This window comes from Phyllobates terribilis, unplaced genomic scaffold, assembly GCF_046119375.1.
Source record: "Phyllobates terribilis strain yellow unplaced genomic scaffold, ASM4611937v1 Scaffold_7__3_contigs__length_470593459, whole genome shotgun sequence".
In the NCBI taxonomy this organism is placed as follows: domain Eukaryota; kingdom Metazoa; phylum Chordata; class Amphibia; order Anura; family Dendrobatidae; genus Phyllobates; species Phyllobates terribilis.
Window position 1 is genome coordinate 434,139,397 of NW_027362767.1, and position 26,260 is coordinate 434,165,656.

The 26,260-nt window shown below is 52.8% G+C and overlaps 2 protein-coding genes across 3 annotated transcripts; one reads left to right on the forward strand and one right to left on the reverse strand.

Moving 5' to 3' along the window:
• The first annotated feature begins 9,080 nt into the window (after positions 1–9,080).
• POLR1G (RNA polymerase I subunit G) lies at positions 9,081–14,244 on the forward strand. 2 transcript variants are annotated; one of them, XM_073642090.1, is made up of 3 exons: positions 9,081–9,170; positions 9,350–9,470; positions 13,373–14,242. In XM_073642090.1, exons 1-3 carry the CDS (start codon positions 9,134–9,136, stop codon positions 13,773–13,775), a joined length of 561 nt encoding a protein of 186 aa, XP_073498191.1. In that variant the 5' UTR covers positions 9,081–9,133; the 3' UTR covers positions 13,776–14,242. The 2 variants fall into 2 exon arrangements, with proteins under 2 accessions (XP_073498191.1, XP_073498192.1); XM_073642091.1 differs by having other exon boundaries at positions 9,149–9,279; positions 13,373–14,244.
• Positions 13,946–21,422, reverse strand: LOC141155274 (uncharacterized). Its single transcript, XM_073642089.1, has 4 exons — positions 21,279–21,422; positions 16,806–16,933; positions 15,785–15,924; positions 13,946–14,664 (listed from the first exon to the last, which is right to left on the reverse strand). The coding sequence occupies exons 2-4, from the start codon at positions 16,930–16,932 to the stop codon at positions 14,098–14,100; spliced, it is 834 nt and encodes a 277-aa protein (XP_073498190.1). The 5' UTR covers position 16,933; positions 21,279–21,422; the 3' UTR covers positions 13,946–14,097.
• Between the last annotated feature and the right edge of the window lie 4,838 nt (positions 21,423–26,260).

Here is a 26,260-nt window from a genome sequence, read left to right on the forward strand (position 1 = left end):
AGGAAAAACCTTTTTTCTAGTAGATTGGAAGGGGTTTGGTCCTGAGGAGAGAACGTGGGAGCCCCGGGAGAACATCCATGCCCCTCTCATCTTTGATAAATTTCTGTCTGACCTAAAGAAGGGGGGGCCTAAAGGGGGGGGGTACTGTAGCGTCGGCGTCCCTGCCTCCTGCTAGGCAGGGACGCTGTTCCCCTCACCTCTCCGCTCCGTGCCCGGCGTCTTCCTCCCGCTCTGCTGGCAGCGCGCGCTCCTTCCTGGCCATTGTGCTTAGGGCGCGCGCGCTCCCCCTCTCTTAAAGGGGCCGCGCGCGCCGTCCTAAGGAGTCCCCGGCCAATGGCCGGAGGATCTCTCCATATATAAGGCACCTCCTCCAAAATGGAGGTGCCCAAGCAATGTTGTAGCATAGTTCATCACTCTGCTTCAGCCCTCAGGTCCCGTTACCAGTTACCTGCCAGTTTCCTGCCAGTTTCCTGTCTGATACCTGCCTGACTCATGTCTATCTGCTGTTATTCCTGCGGTCCGACAGTCTGCCTACCAGCCCTGCCAGTCTGTCTATGGATCCGTCTGCCCGCTCACCTGGGAGCGCTCACCTGCTACCTGCCTGCTAGCCTACCTGGAGGCTCTGCCGTCACGTGCTGTGACCACCTGCCTGTCCAGAGAATCTTACCCGCTCACCTGCTACCTGCCCGCTAGCCTACCTGGAGGCTCTGCCGTCACGTGCTGTGACCACCTGCCCGTCCAGAGACTGTTGCCCGCTCACCTGGGAGCGTCCACCTGTTACCTGCCTGTTTGCCTACCGGGAGGCTCTGCCGTCACTTGCTGTGACCACCCGCTTGTCCAGAGACTCTCGCCCGCTCACCTGGGAGCGTCCATCCGCTACCTGCCTGCTTGCCTACCTGGAGGCTCAGCCGTCACTTGCTGTGACCACCTGCTTGTCCAGAGACTCTCGCCCGCTCACCTGGGAGCGTCCACCCGCTACCTGCCTGCTTGCCTACCTGGAGGCTCAGCCGTCACTTGCTGTGACCACCCGCTTGTCCAGAGACTCTCGGCCGCTCACCTGGGAGCGTCCACCCGCTACCTGCCTGCTAGCCTACCTGGAGGCTTAGCCATCACTTGCCGTGACCACCCGCCTGTCAAGAGACTGACCCCGTCACTTGCCGTGACCTCCTGCCCTCTTACCCAGAGACTGTCCCCGTCACTGGCCGTGATCTCCTGCCCTCTTACCCAGAGACTGTCCCCGTCACTTGCCGTGATCTCCTGCCCTCTTACCCAGAGACTGTCCCCGTCACTAGCCGTGACTGCCTGCCCGCCTTCCCTGGGTGTCACCCGCTTCCTTACAAGGACTGCCCCTTTGTCTAGTTGCTCTGTGGTTCCACCTCCCAGACCCGTTACATAGTGACAGACCCCGCACTACACATGGAGGACAGGTAGAGAGTGACAGACCCCACACTACACATGGAGGACAGGGACAGAGTGACAGACCCCACACTACACATGGAGGACAGCAGAGAGTGACAGACCCCACACTACACATGGAGGACAGGGAGAGAGTGGCAAACCCCACACTACACATGGAGGACAGGTAGAGAGTGACAGACCCCACACTACACATGGAGGACAGGGAGAGAGAGACAGACCCCACACTACACATAGAGGACAGGTAGAGAGGGACAGACCCCGCACTACACATGGAGGACAGGTAGAGAGTGACAGACCCCACACTACACATGGAGGACAGGTAGAGAGGGACAGATCCCGCACTACACATGGAGGACAGGTAGTGAGTGAGAGACCCCACACTACACATGGAGGACAGGTAGAGAGTGACAGACCCCACACTACACATAGAGGACAGGTAGAGAGTGATAGACCCCACACTACACATGGAGGACAGGGAGAGAGAGATAGACCCCGCACTACACATGGAGGACAGGTAGAGAGTGACAGATCCCGCATTACACATGGAGGACAGAAAGAGAGTGACAGACCCCACACTGCACATGGAGGGCAGGTAGAGAGTGACAGACCCCACACTACACATTGAGGACAAGTATAGAGTGACAGACCCCACACTACACATGGAGGACAGGTAGAAAGTGACAGACCCCACACTACACATGGAGGACAGGGAGAGAGTGACAGATCCCGCACTACACATGGAGGACAGGAAGAGAGTGACAGACTCCACACTACACATGGAGGACAGGGAGAGAGTGACAGACCCCGCACTACACATGGAGGACAGGAAGAGAGTGACAGACCCCACACTACACATGGAGGACAGGAAGAGAGTGACAGACCCCGCACTACACATGGAGGACAGGGAGAAAGTGACAGACCCCACACTACACATGGAGGACAGGTAGAGAGTGACAGACCCCACACTACACATGAAGGACAGGTAGAGAGTGACAGACCCCGCACTACACATGGAGGACAGGTAGAGAGTGACAGACCCCGCACTACACATGGAGGACAGGTAGAGAGTGACAGACCCCGCACTACACATGGAGGACAGGTAGAGAGTGACAGACCCCGCACTACACATGGAGGACAGGTAGAGAGTGACAGACCCCACACTACACATGGAGGACAGGTAGAGAGTGACAGACCCCACACTACACATGGAGGACAGGTAGAGAGTGACAGACCCCACACTGCACATGGAGGACAGGTAGAGAGTGACAGACCCCGCACTACACATGGAGGACAGGTAGAGAGTGACAGACCCCGCACTACACATGGAGGACAGGTAGAGAGTGACAGACCCCGCACTACACATGGAAGACAGGTAGAGAGTGACAGACCCCACTCTACACATGGAGGACAGGTAGAGAGTGACAGACCCCACACTACACATGGAGGACAGGTAGAGAGTGACAGACCTCGCACTACACATGGAGGACAGCAGAGAGTGACAGACCCCACACTACACATGGAGGACAGGTACAGAGTGACAGACCCCACTCTACACATGGAGGACAGGAAGAGAGTGACAGACCCCACACTACACATGGAGGACAGGTAGAGAGTGACAGACCCCGCACTGCACATGAAGGACAGGTAGAGAGCGACAGACCCCACACTACACATGGAGGACAGGTAGAGAGCGACAGACCCCACACTACACATGGAGGACAGGGAGAGAGCGACAGATTACACACTACACATGGAGGACAGGTAGAGAGTGACAGACCCCACACTACACATGGAGGACAGGGAGAGAGTGACAGACCCCGCACTACACATGGAGGACAGGTAGAGAGTGACAGACCCCACACTACACATGGAGGACAGGGAGAGAGTGACAGACCCCTCACTACACATGGAGGACAGGGAGAGAGTGACAGACCCCACACTACACATGGAGGACAGGTAGAGAGTGACAGACCCCACACTACACATGGAGGACAGGGAGAGAGTGACAGACCCCGCACTACACATGGAGGACAGGTAGAGAGTGACAGACCCCACACTACACATGGAGGACAGGGAGAGAGTGACAGACCCCTCACTACACATGGAGGACAGGGAGAGAGTGACAGACCCCACACTACACATGGAGGACAGGTAGAGAGTGACAGACCCCACACTACACATGGAGGACAGGGAGAGAGTGACAGACCCCACACTACACATGGAGGACAGGTAGAGAGTGACAGACCCCACACTGCACATGAAGGACAGGTAGAGAGTGACAGACCCCACACTACACATGGAGGACAGGTAGAGAGTGACAAACCCCGCACTACACATGGAAGACAGGTAGAGAGTGACAGACCCCACTCTACACATGGAGGACAGGGAGAGAGTGACAGACCCCACACTACACATGGAGGACAGGTAGAGAGTGACAGACCCCATACTACACATGGAGGACAGGGAGAGTGCGACAGATCCCGCACTACACATGGAGGACAGGGTGAGAGCGACAGATTACACACTACACATGGAGGACAGGTAGAGAGTGACAGACCCCACACTACACATGGAGGACAGGGAGAGAGTGACAGACCCCGCACTACACATGGAGGACAGGTAGAGAGTGACAGACCCCGCACTACACATGGAGGACAGGGAGAGAGTGACAGACCCCACACTACACATGGAGGACAGGGAGAGAGTGACAGACCCCGCACTACACATGGAGGACAGGTAGAGAGAGACAGACCCCGCAGTACACATGGAGGACAGGTAGAGAGCGACAGACCCCGCACTACACATGGAGGACAGGTAGAGAGTGACAGACCCTACACTACACATGGAGGACAGGGAGAGAGTGACAGACCACACACTACACATGGAGGACAGGTAGAGAGCGACAGACCCCACACTACACATGGAGGACAGGGAGAGAGCGACAGATTACACACTACACATGGAGGACAGGTAGAGAGTGACAGACCCCACACTACACATGGAGGACAGGGAGAGAGTGACAGACCCCGCACTACACATGGAGGACAGGTAGAGAGTGACAGACCCCACACTACACATGGAGGACAGGGAGAGAGTGACAGACCCCACACTACACATGGAGGACAGGTAGAGAGTGACAGACCCCACACTACACATGGAGGACAGGTAGAGAGTGACAGACCCCACACTACACATGGAGGACAGGTAGAGAGTGACAGACCCCACACTACACATGGAGGACAGGGAGAGAGTGACAGACCCCGCACTACACATGGAGGACAGGTAGAGAGTGACAGACCCCGCACTACACATGGAGGACAGGGAGAGAGTGACAGACCCCACACTACACATGGAGGACAGGTAGAGAGTGACAGACCCCACACTGCACATGGAGGACAGGTAGAGAGTGACAGACCCCACACTACACATGGAGGACAGGGAGAGAGTGACAGACCCCACACTACACATGGAGGACAGGTAGAGAGTGACAAACCCCGCACTACACATGGAAGACAGGTAGAGAGTGACAGACCCCACTCTGCACATGGAGGACAGGGAGAGAGTGACAGACCCCACACTACACATGGAGGACAGGTAGAGAGTGACAGACCCCATACTACACATGGAGGACAGGGAGAGTGCGACAGATCCCGCACTACACATGGAGGACAGGGAGAGAGCGACAGATTACACACTACACATGGAGGACAGGTAGAGAGTGACAGACCCCACACTACACATGGAGGACAGGGAGAGAGTGACAGACCCCGCACTACACATGGAGGACAGGTAGAGAGTGACAGACCCCGCACTACACATGGAGGACAGGGAGAGAGTGACAGACCCCACACTACACATGGAGGACAGGGAGAGAGTGACAGACCCCGCACTACACATGGAGGACAGGTAGAGAGTGACAGACCCCGCACTACACATGGAGGACAGGGAGAGAGTGACAGACCCCACACTACACATGGAGGACAGGTAGAGAGTGACAGACCCCACACTACACATGGAGGACAGGTAGAGAGTGACAGACCCCACACTACACATGGAGGACAGGGAGAGAGTGACAGACCCCGCACTACACATGGAGGAGAGGTAGAGAGTGACAGACCCCGCACTACACATGGAGGACAGGGAGAGAGTGACAGACCCCACTCTACACATGGAGGACAGGTAGAGAGTGACAGACCCCACACTACACATGGAGGACAGGGAGAGAGCGACAGATCCCGCATTACACATGGAGGACAGAAAGAGAGTGACAGACCCCACACTGCACATGGAGGACAGGTAGAGAGTGACAGACCCCACACTACACATGGAGGACAGGTAGAGAGTGACAGTCCCCACACTACACATGGAGGACAGGGAGAGAGCGACAGATCCCGCATTACACATGGAGGACAGAAAGAGAGTGACAGACCCCACACTGCACATGGAGGACAGGTAGAGAGTGACAGACCCCACACTACACATGGAGGACAGGTAGGGAGTGACAGACCCCGCACTACACATGGAGGACAGGTAGAGAGTGACAGACCCCACACTACACATGGAGGACAGGTAGAGAGCGACAGACCCCACACTACACATGGAGGACAGGTAGAGAGTGACAGACCCCGCACTACACATGGAGGACAGGTAGAGAGTGACAGACCCCGCACTACACATGGAGGACAGGTAGAGAGCGACAGACCCCGCACTACACATGGAGGACAGGTAGAGAGCGACAGACCCCACAATACACATGGAGGACAGGTAGAGAGCGACAGATCCCACACTACACATGGAGGACAGGTAGAGAGCGACAGATCCCACACTACACATGGAGGACAGGTAGAGAGTGACAGACCCCGCACTACACATGGAGGACAGGTAGAGAGTGACAGACCCCGCACTACACATGGAGGACAGGTAGAGAGTGACAGATCCCACACTACACATGGAGGACAGGTAGAGAGCGACAGACCCCGCACTACACATGGAGGACAGGTAGAGAGCGACAGACCCCGCACTACACATGGAGGACAGGTAGAGAGTGACAGACCCCGCACTACACATGGAGGACAGGTAGAGAGCGACAGATCCCGCACTACACATGGAGGACAGGTAGAGAGCGACAGACCCCGCACTACACATGGAGGACAGGTAGAGAGCGACAGACCCCGCACTACACATGGAGGACAGGTAGAGAGCGACAGATCCCACACTACACATGGAGGACAGGTAGAGAGTGACAGACCCCGCACTACACATGGAGGACAGGTAGAGAGCGACAGACCCCACACTACACATGGAGGACAGGTAGAGAGCGACAGATCCCACACTACACATGGAGGACAGGTAGAGAGCGACAGACCCCGCACTACACATGGAGGACAGGTAGAGAGCGACAGACCCCACACTACACATGGAGGACAGGTAGAGAGCGACAGACCCCGCACTACACATGGAGGACAGGTAGAGAGCGACAGACCCCGCACTACACATGGAGGACAGGTAGAGAGCGACAGACCCCACACTACACATGGAGGACAGGTAGAGAGTGACAGACCCCGCACTACACATGGAGGACAGGTAGAGAGCGACAGACCCCGCACTACACATGGAGGACAGGTAGAGAGCGACAGACCCCACACTACACATGGAGGACAGGTAGAGAGCGACAGATCCCACACTACACATGGAGGACAGGTAGAGAGTGACAGACCCCGCACTACACATGGAGGACAGGTAGAGAGCGACAGACCCCACACTACACATGGAGGACAGGTAGAGAGCGACAGATCCCACACTACACATGGAGGACAGGTAGAGAGTGACAGACCCCGCACTACACATGGAGGACAGGTAGAGAGCGACAGACCCCACACTACACATGGAGGACAGGTAGAGAGCGACAGATCCCACACTACACATGGAGGACAGGTAGAGAGCGACAGATCCCACACTACACATGGAGGACAGGTAGAGAGCGACAGACCCCGCACTACACATGGAGGACAGGTAGAGAGCGACAGACCCCACACTACACATGGAGGACAGGTAGAGAGTGACAGACCCCGCACTACACATGGAGGACAGGGAGAGAGTGACAGACCCCACACTACACATGGAGGACAGGTAGAGAGTGATAGACCCCACACTACACATGGAGGACAGGGAGAGAGTGACAGACCCCACACTACACATGGAGGACAGGTAGAGAGCGACAGATCCCACACTACACATGGAGGACAGGTAGAGAGCGACAGATACCACACTACACATGGAGGACAGGTAGAGAGCGACAGACCCCGCACTACACATGGAGGACAGGTAGAGAGCGACAGACCCCACACTACACATGGAGGACAGGTAGAGAGTGACAGACCCCGCACTACACATGGAGGACAGGGAGAGAGTGACAGACCCCACACTACACATGGAGGACAGGTAGAGAGTGATAGACCCCACACTACACATGGAGGACAGGGAGAGAGTGACAGACCCCACACTACACATGGAGGACAGGTAGAGAGCGACAGATCCCACACTACACATGGAGGACAGGTAGAGAGTGACAGATCCCACACTACACATGGAGGACAGGTAGAGAGCGACAGATCCCACACTACACATGGAGGACAGGGAGAGAGTGACAGACCCCACACTACACATGGAGGACAGGTAGAGAGCGACAGATCCCACACTACACATGGAGGACAGGTAGAGAGTGACAGATCCCACACTACACATGGAGGACAGGTAGAGAGCGACAGACCCCACACTACACATGGAGGACAGGTAGAGAGCGACAGATCCCACACTACACATGGAGGACAGGTAGAGAGTGACAGATCCCACACTACACATGGAGGACAGGTAGAGAGCGACAGATCCCACACTACACATGGAGGACAGGTAGAGAGTGACAGACCCTGCACTACACATGGAGGACAGGTAGAGAGCGACAGACCCCGCACTACACATGGAGGACAGGGAGAGAGTGACAGACCCCACACTGTATATGGAGGACAGCGAGGGATTATGGGGGTATCATATTGTGTGAGGTGGCTGTTACTCAAGGTACAGAGGCTGAATAACAGGAGAATATTATTTATAAACTTTATAAAAATCTTAATAAAAATGAATATACAACTAATGTGAAATAATAATAATGAGAAGATTTACGTTTGGCTTCTGCAACAGTGACGGTTTCGTGGACTCATGGGAAAATGAATTCCCCCCCCCCCCCCTGCATTATACTTATCATTGTACTGTGTTACCTCCTGTGTCCAATAGATGACGCTGGTACTTGTTTTATACCGTGTATGGAGGACAGATAGTGAGAGATCCCGCATCCCCTCATGTGTCCAGCAGGTTGCGCTGTTACCTGTATTATACCGATTATTGTTACGTTTTATGTCCAGCAGGTGGCTCTGGTACCTTGATTATTCCGTTGATTTCACTGTGTTACCGTCTGTGTACGGCATGTGGCGCTAGTACACCGATTATTACACTGTGTTACGTTTTATGTCCAGCAGGTGGCGCTGGTATATGGATTATACAGTTTATTACACTGTTTTACCACCTGTGTCCGGCAGGTGGCGCTACTACCTGGGTTATACCGATCATTTCTCTGTGTTACCATCTGTGTCCGGCAGGTGGCGCTAGTACGCATATTTTTTACCGATCCCTGCTCTGTTTCCTCCTGTGTCGCTCGGATATGACGTCATCATCCAGTAGACGCGGAGTGATGGAGGGTAAGATGGCTGCGCCCCTGATACATGTGACGGGAGCGTCAGTCACAGAGTGCAGGATCCGTGTGCTGAAGCCAATGATTGTAATGATGATTGATGCAGCAGCTGTGGTGTATGGACCTTTAGGCTGATGTTGGGGGTTGTAGTTGGGAAGTCGTGTGACTGACCATTGTTTCCCTCAGGTGGCGGCTTCCAGTGTCCGCAGGATTTTGTCCCGGTGGCGGAATGTGCCGGTTTGGTGACCTCTGACCCGGACACGGAGCTTTGGCTGATTAAGGCGCCCGCAGACTTTTCCCCGGAGAGGTGAGAGCGGAGGCGACTCCTGAGGGGTGATGGGTCTGACTGCAGAAAGTAAGTGCCCCCCCCCCCACCCCCCTTTGACATGTGAGGCGGTTACAGGGACCGCTCCTTGTATCCACAGACTGTTATGGGGGCGCTATGGAGTCAAAGTGACCGTCACACCGGTGCGAGCGCGAGACGCTTCCCTCATCACAGCAAGAACCTGCAGTCACCACAAATAATTACAAGAGAAGGCCGAACACTCAGGACATTACTGAGCCGAGGAGGTTCACATTGGATCTTTATGAAATTTACTAGATGGTGGCCCGATTCTAACGCATCGGGTATTCTAGAATAGGTATGCGGCCGACCGGGCGCAAGCAGCAGAGCGGTGTTTACGTTTGGCGCCAAAATCGCTGCTTGGTCGAGGCCGGCAACTGCGACTAATCAGCAAAGCGGTGTGAAAATTTGGCGCCTATATCGCAGATTGGTCACGGCCGGCGGTCGCGACTAATCAGAGCGGGGTTTAAATTAGGCGCCAATAATGCTGATTGGTCACGGCCAGCGAACGCGACCCATCAGCAGAGCGGTATTTAAATTTGGCGCCAATAATGGTGATTGGTCACGGCTGCGACTAATCAGCAGAGCGGGGTTTAAATTTGTCGCCAATAATGCTGGTTATTCGTAACCGCGACCAATCAGCGAAGCGGTGTTTAAATTTGGCGCCAATATCGCTGATTGGTCACGCCCGGCGGTCGCGACCAATCAGCAGAGCGTTGTTTAAATTTTGCGCCAAAATCGCTGATTGGTCGCGGTGGCCGGCCCCGACCAATCAGCAGAGCGGGGTTTAAATTTGCCGCCCATATCGATGATTGGTCGGGGCCGGTGGCCGCAACCAATCAGCGTCGTATTAGTGAGGACCGGAGAGCGGCGCTGCCTGTGCTGGTACTTCTGCTGCGAGCAGCTGGGAGATGAGCGGCTGCTCGCAGCAGAAGCATCCCGACCGGCGGCGCCGCTCCTCGGTCCTCCGTTCACACTTGCCGTCAAAAGATCATAGCGCTGTTTAAATTAGGCGCCAATCTCACTGCTTGGTCGCGGTCGGCTGGCATCCGCGACCAGTCAGCACAGCAATGTTTAAATGTGGCGGCAAGATCGGTGATTGGTCGCGGCCGCTATTTAAATGTGGCGCCCAAGTCGGTGATTGGTCGCGGGCGGAGAGCGCGACCAATCAGCGAATCGTGTTGGTGAGGCCCGGGGAGTGGAATCGTATTGGTGAGGACCGGGGAGCGCCGCTCCCTGTGCGGCTACTTCCGCTGCGAGAAGCCGGGACATGAGCAGGCACTCGCAGCAGAAGTATCCCGACCCGCAGCGCCGCTCCCTGGTCCTCCCTTGACACCCTAGCCGCTGATGTCCCCACAGTATCCGCATGGTGTTACAAAGGTCCGGACATTTGTGTTAAAAATCGTTGATTGGTCACTGGCGCTGCCCGTGACCAATCACCGATTTGGCCGCCACATTTAAATATCGGCCGCGACCAATCAGTACAGCGGTGTTTAAATGTGGAGCCAAGATCGGTGATTGGTCGCGGCCGATATTTAAATGTGGCGGCCAAATCGGTGATTGGTCACGGGCAGCGCCAGTGACCAATCAACGATTTTTAACACAAATGTCCGGACCTTTGTAACACCATGCGGATACTGTGGGGACATCAGCGGCTAGTGTGTCAAGGGAGGACCGGGGAGCGGCGCTGCGGGTCGGGATACTCCTGTTGCGAGCGCCCGCTCATGTCCCGGCTTCTCGCAGCGGAAGTATCCGCACAGGCAGCGCCGCTGACATCCATGCGCCTAGGGTGTGAAGGGAGGAGCGGGGAGTGGCGCTGACATCCAATTGGTCGCGGCCGCTATTTAAATGTGGCGCCAAAATCGGTGATTGGTCGCGCCCGGCGTCGGCGACCAATCAGCACAGCGGTGTTTAAATGTGGAGCCAAGATCGGTGATTGGTCGCGGCCGATATTTAAATGTGGCGCCCAAATCGGTGATTGGTCGCGGGCAGCGTCCGCGACCAATCAGCACAGAGGTGTTTAACTTTTGCGGTAAGATCAGTGATTGGTCGGGTCCGAAGACCGCGACCAATCATCGAATCGTCTTGGTGAGGACCGGGGAGCGGTGCTGCCTGTGCTGGTACTTCCGCTGCGAGAACCCTGGACATGAGCGGGCGCTCGCAGCAGAAGTATCCCGACCCGCAGCGCCGCTCCCCGGTCCTCCCTTCCGCATGGAGGTCAGCGGCGTCGGCGGTCCTTCCGCTGCTACCGGCCGGGAGATGAGCGCCTCGCGCCGCTCATCTACCGGCTGCATCTCCTTCCCGCAGATGGGTCCGGCGGTCGAGGTCCTTCTGCTGGTACCGGCCGGGAGATGAGCGCCTCGCGCCGGTCATCTCCTGGCTGCATCGCCGCTGAGCTCCGTCCCGCAGATGAGCCGATAACGGCCGCCATCTTTTTTCAGAAATCCCACGGCACTGATTGGTCCGGCAGCGGCCAATGAGCGACGCGGGATTTCCAGGACAGACAGACGGGATAAGACGATTATATATATATAGATAGATAGATGCTGTGGGGTGCTTTGGCTGTTGGCTTTCCTGGTGTGTGTGTGTGTGTGTGTGGCGGGGGTTGGGCAGGTCGGGCCGACTCTGGGCCCTTGGCTCCCCGGGCATGTCGGGCCGACTCTGGGCCCCAGCCTTAACTCTGTAGGAAAGGCTCTGAGATTTTGAGGTGTCTGTGAACTTGTCAAGACTAAGACAGTTATCTCGAAATGCTTAGACCCGGTGTTTCATCTTTTGTATGTATTTTAATCTCTCCTTTGGATTTTTACGTACTATAATAAATGTGATGTTTTAATTTACTAATTTTTGTGGCTGCTGGCATTTTTTCTCCTTTTTCGTGCTTCATGCACCGCGCCCTACTCTGAGAGAGTTTTCTACCCGATGAGCTGATGCTTGTTTTTCTTTCTACACTTATGTGGTTGGTTCTGAAGTTGAGTAAGAAGCTGTGCTGCAGTAGTCTCAGAAGAAATATCTGCACTCACTTTGCCTACCAAATCATAACTGTGTGCAATGCACAGACTGTCAGGATTCCCTTTGACCACCGGCACGAGGAATACGTCAATTGACCACATCTGTGATTTTCTTCCTTGACTGCGCTGGATTTTAGGTGCTTGTGTGTAATGGATGTGACTAAAAGTCATGAACCAAGTAATGAAAAAGTGGGTTCATACTGTATTTATCTGTACAGACATATAATGGGGGTTGTAGTGAACTTAGAGCAGTTTATTCATCAGTGACAAGTGTGGAGCAATACGCAGGTCTTGTATCTGCGTTACTGCCCTGCATAGATTATGTCCACGGCGCCTCCTGCAGGCTCAGACATGTATCCTAACACATGAGCACTGGATGAGGCCTCAATGTCGTCTACAGCAGCTTCATTTACCACTACAGCCTGTACTATACTCCAGAGCTGCACTCACTATTCTGCTAGTTTTCAGGTTGATCTACCAGTTAGGTCTGATCCTCCCAGAGCCACCTTGTTTATGTCGCCTTGTTCTTTTCTCCGGGGGTCTCTTCCTGTATCACGGCCCGGGGTTCCTTTGCACATAGGCCCAGTTTGGTTCTTAGACTCCATTGTGCAGTCGTTTTGGCGTCACTATGCAGTGACTGTAGCTTTATACTGATATCTACAGAGCTGCTTCACATCCAATAAAAACTAACTTTGGATTTCCAAAAAGGAAATACAAATCCAGAGCTCGATCAGAAGAAAGCCCTTAGAGTAACCCCCTGTGCCCTGCGGGTGGCGCTGTGTTATCACAGATATATTGGCCGTGGGGATGTGAGTACTTTACTGTAGGGAGTAACGTCATCTCTCTTCTTGTCATCAGCTTTAACGCTCATCGTTTCCCGTTATCTGGCTACAAGATGCAGAGGATCAAAGATGGCGGGGTGAAGAAGTATTACCACATGGTGTCCACGCCCGGCGCGACGCTGCCCCTCTGCGCCTTCCTGCAGCCTTCTGGGCTCCCGGAGGACGAGCTCCAGGCAGCTTCTACATTACAAGGTGTCATCACTCTGTCAGAGGCCCACGGAGACCACACAGCCCTGCGCAGTGTTCCTGACCGCCCGCCATTATCCCTCCCACAGGGACTGAAGCAGCGTTTTTGTCCATTTGGTGCTATTGCCCCTAATGTTAGTGAGGTGAGTAGAAAAGGCTCGCAGTTATCAGGAAGCCCCAAGAAAAAGAAAAAAGCAAAGAAACGGAAGCAGGAGGAAATGCTGGACGCCTGAACTCTGGACTTGGATTTTGGGATTTTTTTTTGCTGTATGGGGCCGTCCGAATCAAATAAAAGCCTATGTGCGGTGCAGCTTGTGTTACCATCACGGGCCAATAGGTGTCGACAGTGTCCTTTTTAGATTTAAAGGGGTCACATGGAGGCAAAGAACCAATCAGACAACTGTTAGATAAATTCACATTCTGATGAAATAAAACAGATACAGATTGTAACCATCACGTTCTCACATCCCAGACAAGCCGTCAATAAAAATAAGTCTTATATGCTATAAAAATGGAAATGTACAAAGGTAAGAGGGGAGGGTGTGTCCACTGCAGTCATACTGCGCCCCCCGTACCACAGGCAGATGGTGCTGCCTCTGATGATGTCACCGCTTGCTCAGGTGATGTCACTTCCTCTTCTTCGTCTGTTATTTCTGCGGAGACAGAGTCGTCGTCTTTGGTCGCAGTGGAAGACTCAGTCGTGTTCATCGCTTCTTCTGTTGTTCCCGAGTCGGGTGCAGCGGGTGGAATTTTTCTGTACCCTCCGCTCCTCTCCATGGCCCTCCGAAGCCGTTCCCACCCCCCTTCCTCACCCTGCAGCGCTCTCTCATAGAGTCTAGTATGAGCCTTCAGTTCTCGAATTGATCGCTGAGTCTCTCGTGTCCGACGTAGCAAGGCCAGAGAGCGCAGCGAGACCTCCAGGAGCTGCGGTGCCGCCTGCCTGCACACTTTGGGTTCAGGAGGAGCCGGATCTGTGTCTTTGGGAGGGTCGGAGGCCGAACTTGAAGGAGGAGGAACACGTGGTGCAATCTTAGGATAAGAGCGCAGGATGGGCAGGTAGGAGGAAGGGGAAGCTCTTTTACGATGGCGTCGGACAGGAGGCTGGAGAAGCACAAGGCGAGGCTAGAAGGAGAAATAGAGAAATGTTACCGGACTTAACCTGAGGAGCAGATTCACCACCAGGGCGGCAGCAGTGGGGCAACTAGATGATCGGCGTTCCTCAGTGTGATGTGGGCAGAGAATGGGGTTGGACTACAAGAAACGTAGTGTCAGAATGGAGCTGTCAGATTCGTGCATGGAAGCTGCAGCTGATGAAAGAAGACCCCTGAAGGGGTTACAGGGGAGAGGGGCTTATAGCAGAGACTGCAGGGAGGTGGCACCGCTGGTCTGGGCAGCACTTCAGTATAGGATTGGGCCGCGGCAGTCAGGCTTATCCGCATGTCATAATAGAAACTACTACGTGGCGTCGGCTCCATCACACAGACGCCTCCCCGACCTCGCAGACTTGTCGATGGTCTGTTGGGTCCTGGGGAGGCGTCTTAATAGTAATGTGCACTGAGCCTTATCTGGACGGGAAGTTCTTGGGGTTCTCCAGGATTAGAAGGAAGAATCGTTCTCCAGCCATGCGCCTGAATAGAAACTAAGTAGTAGTTCCAGACACGACCATATCTGCAGGAGATAGGTGCTTGTACTGGAGAGAATCCTCCCTTTCATCCTGGAGAACCTCCTTTTAAAGAGTAACTAAACTTTTTTTTTTTTTTTTTTTTTTTTTTTTATTAATTATTGATCGGCCTTTGTAAAGTTATGAATCTTTGTAATATACGCCCTTTTTTTTTTTTTTTTCTTCGTCCTCTCACGTGTCGTTATAACCTCCTAGTTCATGCTCCTTTAGAAGCTGCTTTGAACTGCTCCTCCAGCAAGAATCCCTGGTCAACCTTCCCCTATCTGAGCACGGGGGAGGGGGGCATAGAAGCTGTAAATAGTGTTTGACTACGAGTCTTGCTGGAGCAGCAGCTCAATGTGGCTTCTAAAGGAACACAAACTAGCAGGTTATAACAGCAGTGTCCACACGTCACGTGGGAGAGAAAGAAGTAAAATAAGGTAATAGTGAATACTACAAAGATTTGTAACTTTATAAAGGACGATCAATGATTAATACGACGTTTAGATAATTGTAGAATGAACCGTTTTATCAAACACATTTGTTTCTTATTTTTTTTGTTGCTTCTGGTCTTTTTCTCACCTGTTTGAGGATGACATTCTGTAGGATATATATAGGAGTATACGCCGCCTGTGTCTGCCGTGTGTCCGGGGTGGCGGCCGTCACGCTGGCGCTCGTTGATGGCGGCGATTCCTCTGAGCTGAGGCTTTCCGAGCTGCTGTCTGTGAAGAGAGCGTCAGTCAGTCCCTGGCGAGGCAGCGGACCGGCTCCATCCTCCCGACACAACTCTGTACAGAGGCGGGACATTGTGTGGGCGGAGCATTGTCTGCGCCCCAGGGTGGGTGGGGTCACCTGTAGATTGGCAGCGGGCTCTGATGATGACCCTCCCCCCCGTGACAGCAGAGATTTCGTCTGCAGGGATCCTGCCACCGCCAGATTTATCAGAAAGGTCGTTGTTGCCCATGGCAACCAATTACTGCGCAGCTTTCATTTTACCACAGCATTAAGAAATGAAAGCTGCGCTCCGGTTGCTATGGGTAACAAAGGCAGATCATAAATGACCGGAAAATTCCATGAATTGGTAACTCTCACAAGGGGAGAATACGCAGACGCTGAGAGCAGACAGTTTATGGATGACATTCCTGTCGGGGGGGTCAGGTAATGTGTGCTGTGCGGACCCTGAAGACGGTGGTAACCTGACTGATCATCTGGCCATAGCAACCAATCAGAAGACAGCTTACATTGTCCCAGAGCAGTAGATGAGGTGAGAGCTGTGCTCTGATTGGTTGCTGTGCAGGTGGATTAGTCCATGTTTGCATCAGAGGTGTCTGAGGGACCAGTGTCGTCCACAAGGTCCTGTCAGGGAAGTTAATGGCTCTACAGCTGTATTCACATTAGGTTTGTTCTCCACGGCCAAAAAGTAGCCGGCACGGAGCCATTGGGCACAATGAGGTAACGTCTGCGGATGTGGCCGTCGTTGGTTGGGGGGATTCATGTGCGTTAACACCGAACTGAAAATGTAAACACAGCCGTGCACAGAGGAGATACTGAGGGTTGTAGTACGCAGGAGCGGAGGAACATGTAGTACATAAATGGCGCTTACCGGAGTACCCAGAGTCCTTTTCGGTCTCGCTCGCTGACTGCTCCTTTGTGACCGGTGTCATCTCGGCCTCTGCACTTTTTTCTTCCCCGGGATTGGGAGGTCCGGTGTCTGGCAGAGGAGACTTCATTCTGCAGATGGGGAGCGGAGAAGAGACTGCGTCAGTGTTGGAGAAGACGGCCCCAAGATCCGACCGAGCAGCGGCCATCGCACAGGTGACACATTCACATGGGGGAGCAGGGGGTCCAGACCCTCATACCCCAGTACCCTGCTCCATCCTCTATCAGCGGGAGCCCACCGGCCATGTCTAGGGGGCCTGACTGCAATCTGTGCTGAGGGGGGCGCTGCAGAGACTCTGAACACATGCACCATGCCAGAGATAAACGCCAATCGCTGGTCAGTGTGTGTATAATACAGAGTATAGTGCGGTATATAGCGACAACGCTCTCGTGTATAGTGCGGTATATAGGGCAGCGCTCCCGTGTATAGTGCGGTATATAGGGCAGCACTCTCATGTATAGTGCGGTATATAGCGGCAGCGCTCTTGTGTATAGTGCGGAATATAGCGGCAGCGCTCTCGTGTATAGTGCGGTATATAGGGCAGCGCTCCCGTGTATAGTGCGGTATATAGCGGCAGCGCTCCCGTGTATAGTGCGGTATATAGCGGCAGCGCTCTCGTGTATACTGCGGTATATAGGGCAGCGCTCTCGTGTATAGTGCGGTATATAGGGCAGCACTCTCATGTATAGTGCGGTATATAGCGGCAGCGCTCTTGTGTATAGTGTGGAATATAGCGGCAGCGCTCTCGTGTATAGTGCGGTATATAGGGCAGCGCTCCCGTGTATAGTGCGGTATATAGCGGCAGCGCTCCCGTGTATAGTGCGGTATATAGGGCAGCGCTCCCGTGTATAGTGCGGTATATAGCGGCAGCGCTCTCGAATATACTGCGGTATATAGGGCAGCGCTCTCGTGTATAGTGCGGTATATAGCAGCAGCGTTCTCGTGTATACTGCGGTATATAGGGCAGCACTCTCATGTATAGTGCGGTATATAGCGGCAGCTCTCTCGTGTATAGTGCGGTATATAGCGGCAGCGCTCTCGTGTATACTGCGGAATATAGGGCAGCGCTCTCGTGTATAGTGCGGTATATAGCAGCAGCGTTCTCGTGTATACTGCGGTATATAGGGCAGCACTCTCATGTATAGTGCGGTACATAGCGGCAGCGCTCTCGTGTATAGTGCGGTATATAGAGGCAGCGCTCTCGTGTATAGTGCGGTATATAGCGGCAGCGCTCTCGTGTATACTGCGGTATATAGGGCAGCGCTCTCGTGTATAGTGCGGTATATAGCAGCAGCGTTCTCGTGTATACTGCGGTATATAGGGCAGCACTCTCATGTATAGTGCGGTACATAGCGGCAGCGCTCTCGTGTATAGTGCGGTATATAGCGGCAGCGCTCTTGTGTATAGTGCGGTATATAGCGGCAGCGCTCTTGTGTATAGTGCGGTATATAGCGGCAGCGCTCTCGTGTATAGTGCGGTATATAGCGGCAGCGCTCTCGTGTATAGTGCGGTATATAGCGGCAGCGCTCTCGTGTATAGTGCGGTATATAGCGGCAGCGTTCTCGTGTATAGTGCGGTATATAGCGGCAGCGCTCTCGTGTATAGTGCGGTATATAGCGGCAGCGCTCTCGTGTATAGTGCGGTATATAGCGGCAGCGCTCTAGTGTATAGTGTGGTATATAGGGCAGCACTCTTGTGTATAGCACAGTGTATAGCGGCAGCGTTCTCGTGTATAGTGCGGTATATAGGGCAGTGCTCTCGTGTATAGTGCGGTATATAGCAGCAGCGTTCTCGTGTATACTGCGGTATATAGGGCAGCACTCTCATGTATAGTGCGGTATATAGGGCAGCACTCTCATGTATAGTGCGGTATATAGGGCAGCGCTCTTGTGTATAGTGCGGTATATAGCGGTAGCGCTCTCGTGTATAGTGCGGTATATAGCGGCAGCACTCTCATGTATAGTGCGGTATATAGCGGCAGCGCTCTAGTGTATAGTGTGGTATATAGGGCAGCGCTCTTGTGTATAGTGCGGTGAATATACACCCCATACTGTACATTATATATATATATATATATATATATATATATATATATATATGCACACATACATACACACACACACGCTGCCCTATATACCGCACTATACACGAGAGTGCTGCCCTATATACCGCACTATACACGAGAGTGCTGCCCTATATACCGCACTATACACGAGAGCGCTGCCGCTATATACCGCACTATACACGAGAGCGCTGCCGCTATATACCGCACTATATACGAGAGCGCTGCCGCTATATACCGCACTATACACGAGAGTGCTGCCCTATATACCGCACTATACACGAGAGCGCTGCCGCTATATACCGCACTATACATGAGAGCGCTGCCCTATATACCGCACTATACACGAGAGCGCTGCCGCTATATGCCGCACTATACATGAGAGCGCTGCCGCTATATACCGCACTATACATGAGAGCGCTGCCCTATATACCGCACTATACACGAGAGCGCTGCCCTATATACCGCACTATACACGAGAGCGCTGCCGCTATATACCGCACTATACACGAGAGCGCTGCTGCTATATACCGCACTATACACGAGAGCGCTGCTGCTATATACCGCACTATACATGAGAGCGCTGCCCTATATACCGCACTATACACGAGAGCGCTGCCCTATATACCGCACTATACACGAGAGCGCTGCCGCTATATACCGCACTATACACGAGAGCGCTGCCGCTATATACCGCACTATACACGAGAGCGCTGCTGCTATATACCGGTATATAGCGGCAGAGCTCTCGTGTATAGTGCGGTATATAGGGCAGCGTTCGTGTGTGTGCATATATATATATAATGTACAGTATGGGGTGAATATTCACCAGTGGAGGCGGTCACTCTGGCAGTCGCCTGTGTACAGTGTAGAGGCTTCGCCCACAGATGTACAGTACACAGGGTTCGGCGTCCCTCGGATGTTGTGACTCACGCTGTACTGTACGCTCTGTGCCGGCTCCTCCCGTACACTCAGCACACGTGTGGAACAGCGTGTTTACAGCTGACACTCACCCTGTCCTGCCATCCCCGTATGACTGCAAGTACATGAGCCTCTCGCCACCTGTCTCTGACCACAGAGCTGTCAGACGCCACATTAATCTGGACTGGTCCACAGGGGAACAGGGGAGTCCCCCGGTGGGCTGCTGTGGGGGGCTCTGCACCCCCTATATATAAGCAGTAGTTGGCACCAAACACCTGAATGTACAGACAGGAGCAACTCCTCCTCCTCATCCATCCAACAACACCCCCAGGCTATTATACAGAGGCCGAGGGGACATCTGCAAGAGGCCAAATAGTGGACCCCAGAGCCAATGTCACAGGTGGGCCCTTGACAGCCCAACCCAACACAGAGTTCATCAGACCTTGTGCCCGTGTCTCTGACCATCCACCTGTGCCTCTGTCCCCCTACCTGTGCCTCTGTCCTCCTACCTGTGCCTCTGTCCTCCTACCTGTGCCTCTGTCCCCCTACCTGTGCCTCTGTCCCCCTACCTGTGCCTCTGTCCTCCTACCTGTGCCTCTGTCCTCCTACCTGTGCCTCTGTCCTCCTACCTGTGCCTCTGTCCCCCTACCTGTGCCTCTGACCACCCAGCTGTGCCTCTGTCCCCCTACCTGTGCCTCTGACATTCCACCCATGTCTCTGTCCTCCTACCTGTGCCTCTGTCCTCCTACCTGTGCCTCTGTCCCCCTACCTGTGCCTCTGACCACCCAGCTGTGCCTCTGTCCTCCTACCTGTGCCTCTGTCCCCCTACCTGTGCCTCTGACCACCCAGCTGTGCCTCTGTCCTCCTACCTGTGCCTCTGTCCCCCTACCTGTGCCTCTGACCACCCAGCTGTGCCTCTGTCCTCCTACCTGTGCCTCTGTCCCCCTACCTGTGCCTCTGACCACCCAGCTGTGCCTCTGTCCCCCTACCTGTGCCTCTGACATTCCACCCATGTCTCTGTCCCCCTACCTGTGCCTCTGTACCCCTGCCTGTGCCTCTGACCACCCAGCTTTCTGATCACGAAGCTGTTTCTCTGACCTCAATTCTGTCTCTGACTACTTGTCTATTCACACCTGCCGTCTCTGTTCACCTGTCAGGTCCCCCAGGTGTCTCTATATTCACACCTGCCGTCTCTGTTCACCTGTCAGGTCCCCCAGGTGTCTCTTCTGGAGATAGGATTTCTCCCTAATAAGATCCATCACAGAAGAACATGGAAAAGTCAAATCTTAAAAATCCCCCACTATAGAAAATGTGCTGGTGACAACAGAATCAGCCTCCTATCTATCTATCTATCTAGCTATCTATCATCTATCTATTATCTATCTATCATCTGTCTTATTTATCTATATACACATGTAAGAGAAGTCTGTTACCTGCTGTCTGTGTGGCTCTCGCTGCGGTTCTGCTCTTGTGTTCACACTCTGCTCTGTGTTGTGGTTGCTCCTGGGGCCGCCCTGCTCTCCTGCTCCTCCTCTTCTCCTCCTCACACTGGGGACAGGAGGAGGAGACTACATTTGTTTCTATCATTTTTCTGATTCTCTGACTCTGTTATATAATAGAATTTGCCCCATGCTGGGTGCTGTGTGGGCTGTGATGTGGACTAGAGGAGAGACCCCGGGGTGTGCGGAGGGCGCTGCCCGAGCCTGGGGTGACAGCCTGCATTCATCTCACATCTATGGCTCCATCTCTGTCATTCTCTATTTATCTAGTCACCTTGCTGCCACATCTGCGCCAGATTTTTCATATATTAGGATTGTGTCTTTTTGCCACAAATCTGGTTCACAGCTCATTCACGTCTCCTCTGGCCGCCGTTTTTCTAAAGTGTCGAGAGTAGTGTAAAATACCAAATAATGCCATTTTTGTGCAAAACGACATACACCAAAATTCACCACTTATCTGCTATTTCTGTCTTGGCTATTAATCTACATAAACATAACATATATATGGCCGCACAACTAAGTATTAATGTACAGGTACACAAGTCTGCTGCTGTCAATATACAATCATACACACACTGCGACTAGTCAGTGAATGAAGACCGCCGGCGTCTTAATCTAATCCTGAAGGCGCAGACCTACATTTGGGGGGAGAGGGTGCAGCCCCTCCTGAGCTGTAAACCCTCATCAGGGAGTGAGCCAGGTTCCTATCTCTTATCCATTTTTATTTGAGACATGGAGCGGTGACGTCAGAGCGAGGAGCGGTGACATCAGAGCAAGGAGTGGTGACATCAGAGCCAGGAGCGGTGACATCAGAGCAAGGAGTGGTGACATCAGAGCCAGGAGCGGTGACATCAGAGCGAGGAGCGGTGACATTAGAGCGAGGAGCGGTGACATCAGAGCGAGGAGCGGTGACATTAGAGCGAGGAGCGGTGACATTAGAGCGAGGAGCAATGACATCAGAGCGAGAAGCGGTGACATCAGAGCGAGGAGCGGTGACATTAGAGCGAGGAGCGGTGACATCAGAGCGAGGAGCGGTGACATCAGAGCGAGAAGCGGTGACATCAGAGCGAGGAGCGGTGACATCAGAGCGAGGAGCGGTGACATTAGAGCGAGGAGCGGTGACATCAGAGCGAGGAGCAATGACATCAGAGCGAGGAGCGGTGACATCAGAGCGAGGAGCGTCTATGAGGTCACCTGTTGCCATTGTGGCTTTTACACTTTTTTATACAAAATGTTGACTACCTTATTACTATTGGGGGGGTTGAACTTGATGGACCTAGGTCTTTATTCAACCTATGTTACTATGTTTCTTACATTAGACACCAAAACATAGCCAAAAGGAGCATTACTCATAAAGGGGGTGGATCACTGTCCAGGCTTGGGCAGCACATCCCCCCTTACATCAACCATAAACTGTCAACAAAGCATGGAAAAAATAGGAGGACAAGACAGACAACATGGTATAAAGTGCTTCTGCCCTTGAGAAAGCGGACAGCTGTGCCGCAAAACGCGCGTCGGGCGCATTTCTTTTCCCTACCTGCCTCAATCCTTGGTAAGCACACTGGTCATTACATTGCTCCATGTAGTTTTTCCTTTCTACCTTCCCAGACTGTCACATCGATTCCTCCTGTGCATCTGTGCTCCTGTAATATATGATGGGCCATTGAGCCCTTGGGTGTGTTTTTCACTAGCTACCCATGCTTTTGTGAAATGTTTGAGGCTATCGGGGCACAGTGCAATAACATGAGACAATGACTTTACATGTATGTCATAGGGTATTTTTAGATCTATTTGGAGCTAGCATAATAAAATCTTCTCTTCTAACTGCCCGTATTTAGGGCTATAAACTGTTATATGTGTCCAGTTTTGCTTCCACCTTGAATACTGTCTCTATTAACTTTTTTAACATTATAACTTAATAAAATGAATTTTTACACTTTATGCCATGTTGTCTGTCTTGTCCTCCTATTTTTTCTATGTTTCTTACATGTATAACAATAGTTGAGTCCGTGAATTCATTAACACACAGCAATCTAGAAATAATAGTTTGGGAGCACTGGCAGCACTCTTATGGAAATTGGTGAAAAATGTGGACCCCCAGATACACGCGACGTCTCAGCTCCTCGCCTGAAGCCTTTCTCCATGAGCTGCAATGTCACATGTATCTATCTTCTCATCACTTGGAGGCTTCTTGGCTGCTTGCTTGCAGGAGTATTGCACCCACATCATTAGGACTGTGCTGCTACTTTCCCTTATAATCCATCTATCCTGTATCCATCCGTCCCCGCTCCCCCTCCTTGCACGGTGTCAGTGTGTGTGCCGCTGACGTACAGTAGCACTCGGTCGTCCATGTGCTGGGGATTAACCCCTGCCTGGGGGGGTAGGATTTAGCGTTGTCAGGGAGGGGACGCGGGGGACGAGCTGTTGCATGTGGGTGATTGTCCTCCATGTGTTGGGGGCTCGGAGGAGGCCGCCCATTGTGGATTACACAGGTGTCTATGGGCGGTCAGGATACAGTATGGTGAGCAGCCAGCGGGTATTACTGTACGCCGCCGCCGCCGCTCCTCCTCCTCCCAGATGTTCTGTAAATAGCTGTAAATGCTCTTACATAATGATTGGATTGTACAGGCGCAGCGGCGGCGGTGGCCACAGGGTACAGAATGCTCCAGTAGACGGCGCCTCCCCCTCATGTCCCGGGACAGGAGCCAACGGGAACACGAGGGAACTGACAGTCACAGGAGAGCAGCCAAAAGTACAATGTGTCTGCGGGGAAACAATCCGGGCGCCCGAGGAGCTGACACACATAAAAACACAAGATGGGCGATCAGCAGTATACAGGACGACAGTCACACCCGGGCCCCAGTGCCTGAGGGGCCCAACCGTCTATGGTCCATGGTTGCACGTATGTTGTAGACCCAATAATGGGCGATCATTACCGATCAGTCACTGTTGATTTCTTTGTTGGTTTAGGAATAATAGTGACTGGAGCGCCCAGTGTCAGGCAGCTGCTGCCAAGGCAAATTAAACCATAGTGGGCATGAAAGGACGCAGATGACATGAAGATCTGTTCTGCTTTCTATATCACTAGGCAGACCACACATGGAATATTCACCACAAGATCATAGCAGAGCTGAGAGGGTCCAACAGCAGCAAAAGTACTGTTACAGATGGACTACAGTACCCAGGAAATGTAGAAAAAAGATGGCCAAGATGCAACCTAATAACCATGTATAAATATAGTAATGGTCATAAGAGAGATCTCAACAACGACATATTCACACCCAGGACCGTGCCTATAACCAGGGACATCCTGGACAAACTAGAGGAAAGATATTACCATCATCACGTGCGGAGATTCTTTACTGTTAGAGCAGCGAGATTATGCAGTCATGGTGAATTCACTAAATGAGTTCAGAAGGAGCCTGGCTCCCTTTCTTCATTGTATGAATATTCCCAGTTATAATACGAGATTACTGTAGGTGAGACGGGAGGATAATCCAGTGATTGACTCTGATTGCCGGACTTAGAGTCCAGAGGGAATTTCTTCCCTTTTTTAATTATCTGTTTTTCTTGGCTTGAAATAATAGAAGAGATTCTTTTCTGCATAAGCAGTGAGACTATTGGTTCTCTACGGTACAAGAAGTGAGACTACAGCTTTACTCTATGAGCTTTGATACTAACGATACTTTACTGTACAAGCAGTGAGGCTATGGATTATTTACGGTATGCACAGTAAGACTATAGATTCTGTACTGTACAACCAGTGAGATTAAATTTACTGTGTTAACAGTAAGGCAATGGATTCTTTAATGTACGGGCACTGAGACTATGGGTTCTTTTCTGCCTGAGCAGTGACACTATGGATTCTTTTCTGTAAGAGCCTTTGTGTAACACCCATTGCCCCCCCCCGCCCATGGTTCCCCTCCTCCCCCCCACGCCGGCATATTCACCGCCCGTGGCAGCGTCCTCACGCTCCTCTCCCTCCTTCCCCTGTATACGCCGCTCTGACTTCTGGCGGCGCGCCTAGTGTGCATGCGCTCCCCCGCTCTTAAGGGGGCAGCGCGCACACCTGCAGAGATGCCCCCCAGCCAGTAGCTGGGAGGCATCTTGTATAAAAGGCACCCTCCCCAACAAGGAGGGGCCTGAGCAACCCCTATAGGTTTAGTGGTAGCTTGTGTATGCAACTGTCTGTTGCTAGGTCCCCCATCCTTAGTCTAAGTTAGTTAGTTCCCTATCCTGTGCTGTCCCGGTAGTCTTGTGTAGTTTATACGTTACCCTGAAGCCACTCCGGCAGTACCTGAACCCTTTTGCCACACCTGCGGGACCTGAACAGTTTCCCAAAACCTGAGTGTCTGAACAAGTACCTATCCCCGAAGTCCACGTTGTCTGTACTGTCTGTCATTCTCCGAATCCTTCCTGTCTCTGCCTCCACTCCCATGTCCCCGTCCAGCATACCCGACCCCTGGGATCGGCAGCTGCGGTACCGGGGACTGCCTTTGAGTGGTACCTGGTGGCTACCTGCAGCTCAAGCTGACTCCACCATCTGGAGCTCCAGTGAACACCAGGTAGCCGCTTAGTTATGCCCCTACCTACTGTAGGCAAGCCTGGCCCCTTGGTACAGTGGGTCCACAAACTACGTGCGCCACAGGCGAGCGTGCGCTTTGTCTGTTTTAATATTGCAGCATAATAGGTTGAACAGGATGGACTCCATGTTTTTCAGACTTACAGTGGTGGCCAAAAGTATTGGCACCCCTGCAATTCTGTCAGATAATACTCAGTTTCTTCCTGAAAATGATTGCAATTACAAATTCTTTGGTATTATTCTCTTCATTTAATTTGTCTTCAATGGAAAAAAACACAAAAAGAATTGTCCTAAAGCCAAATTGGATATAATTCCACACCAAACCTAAAAAAGG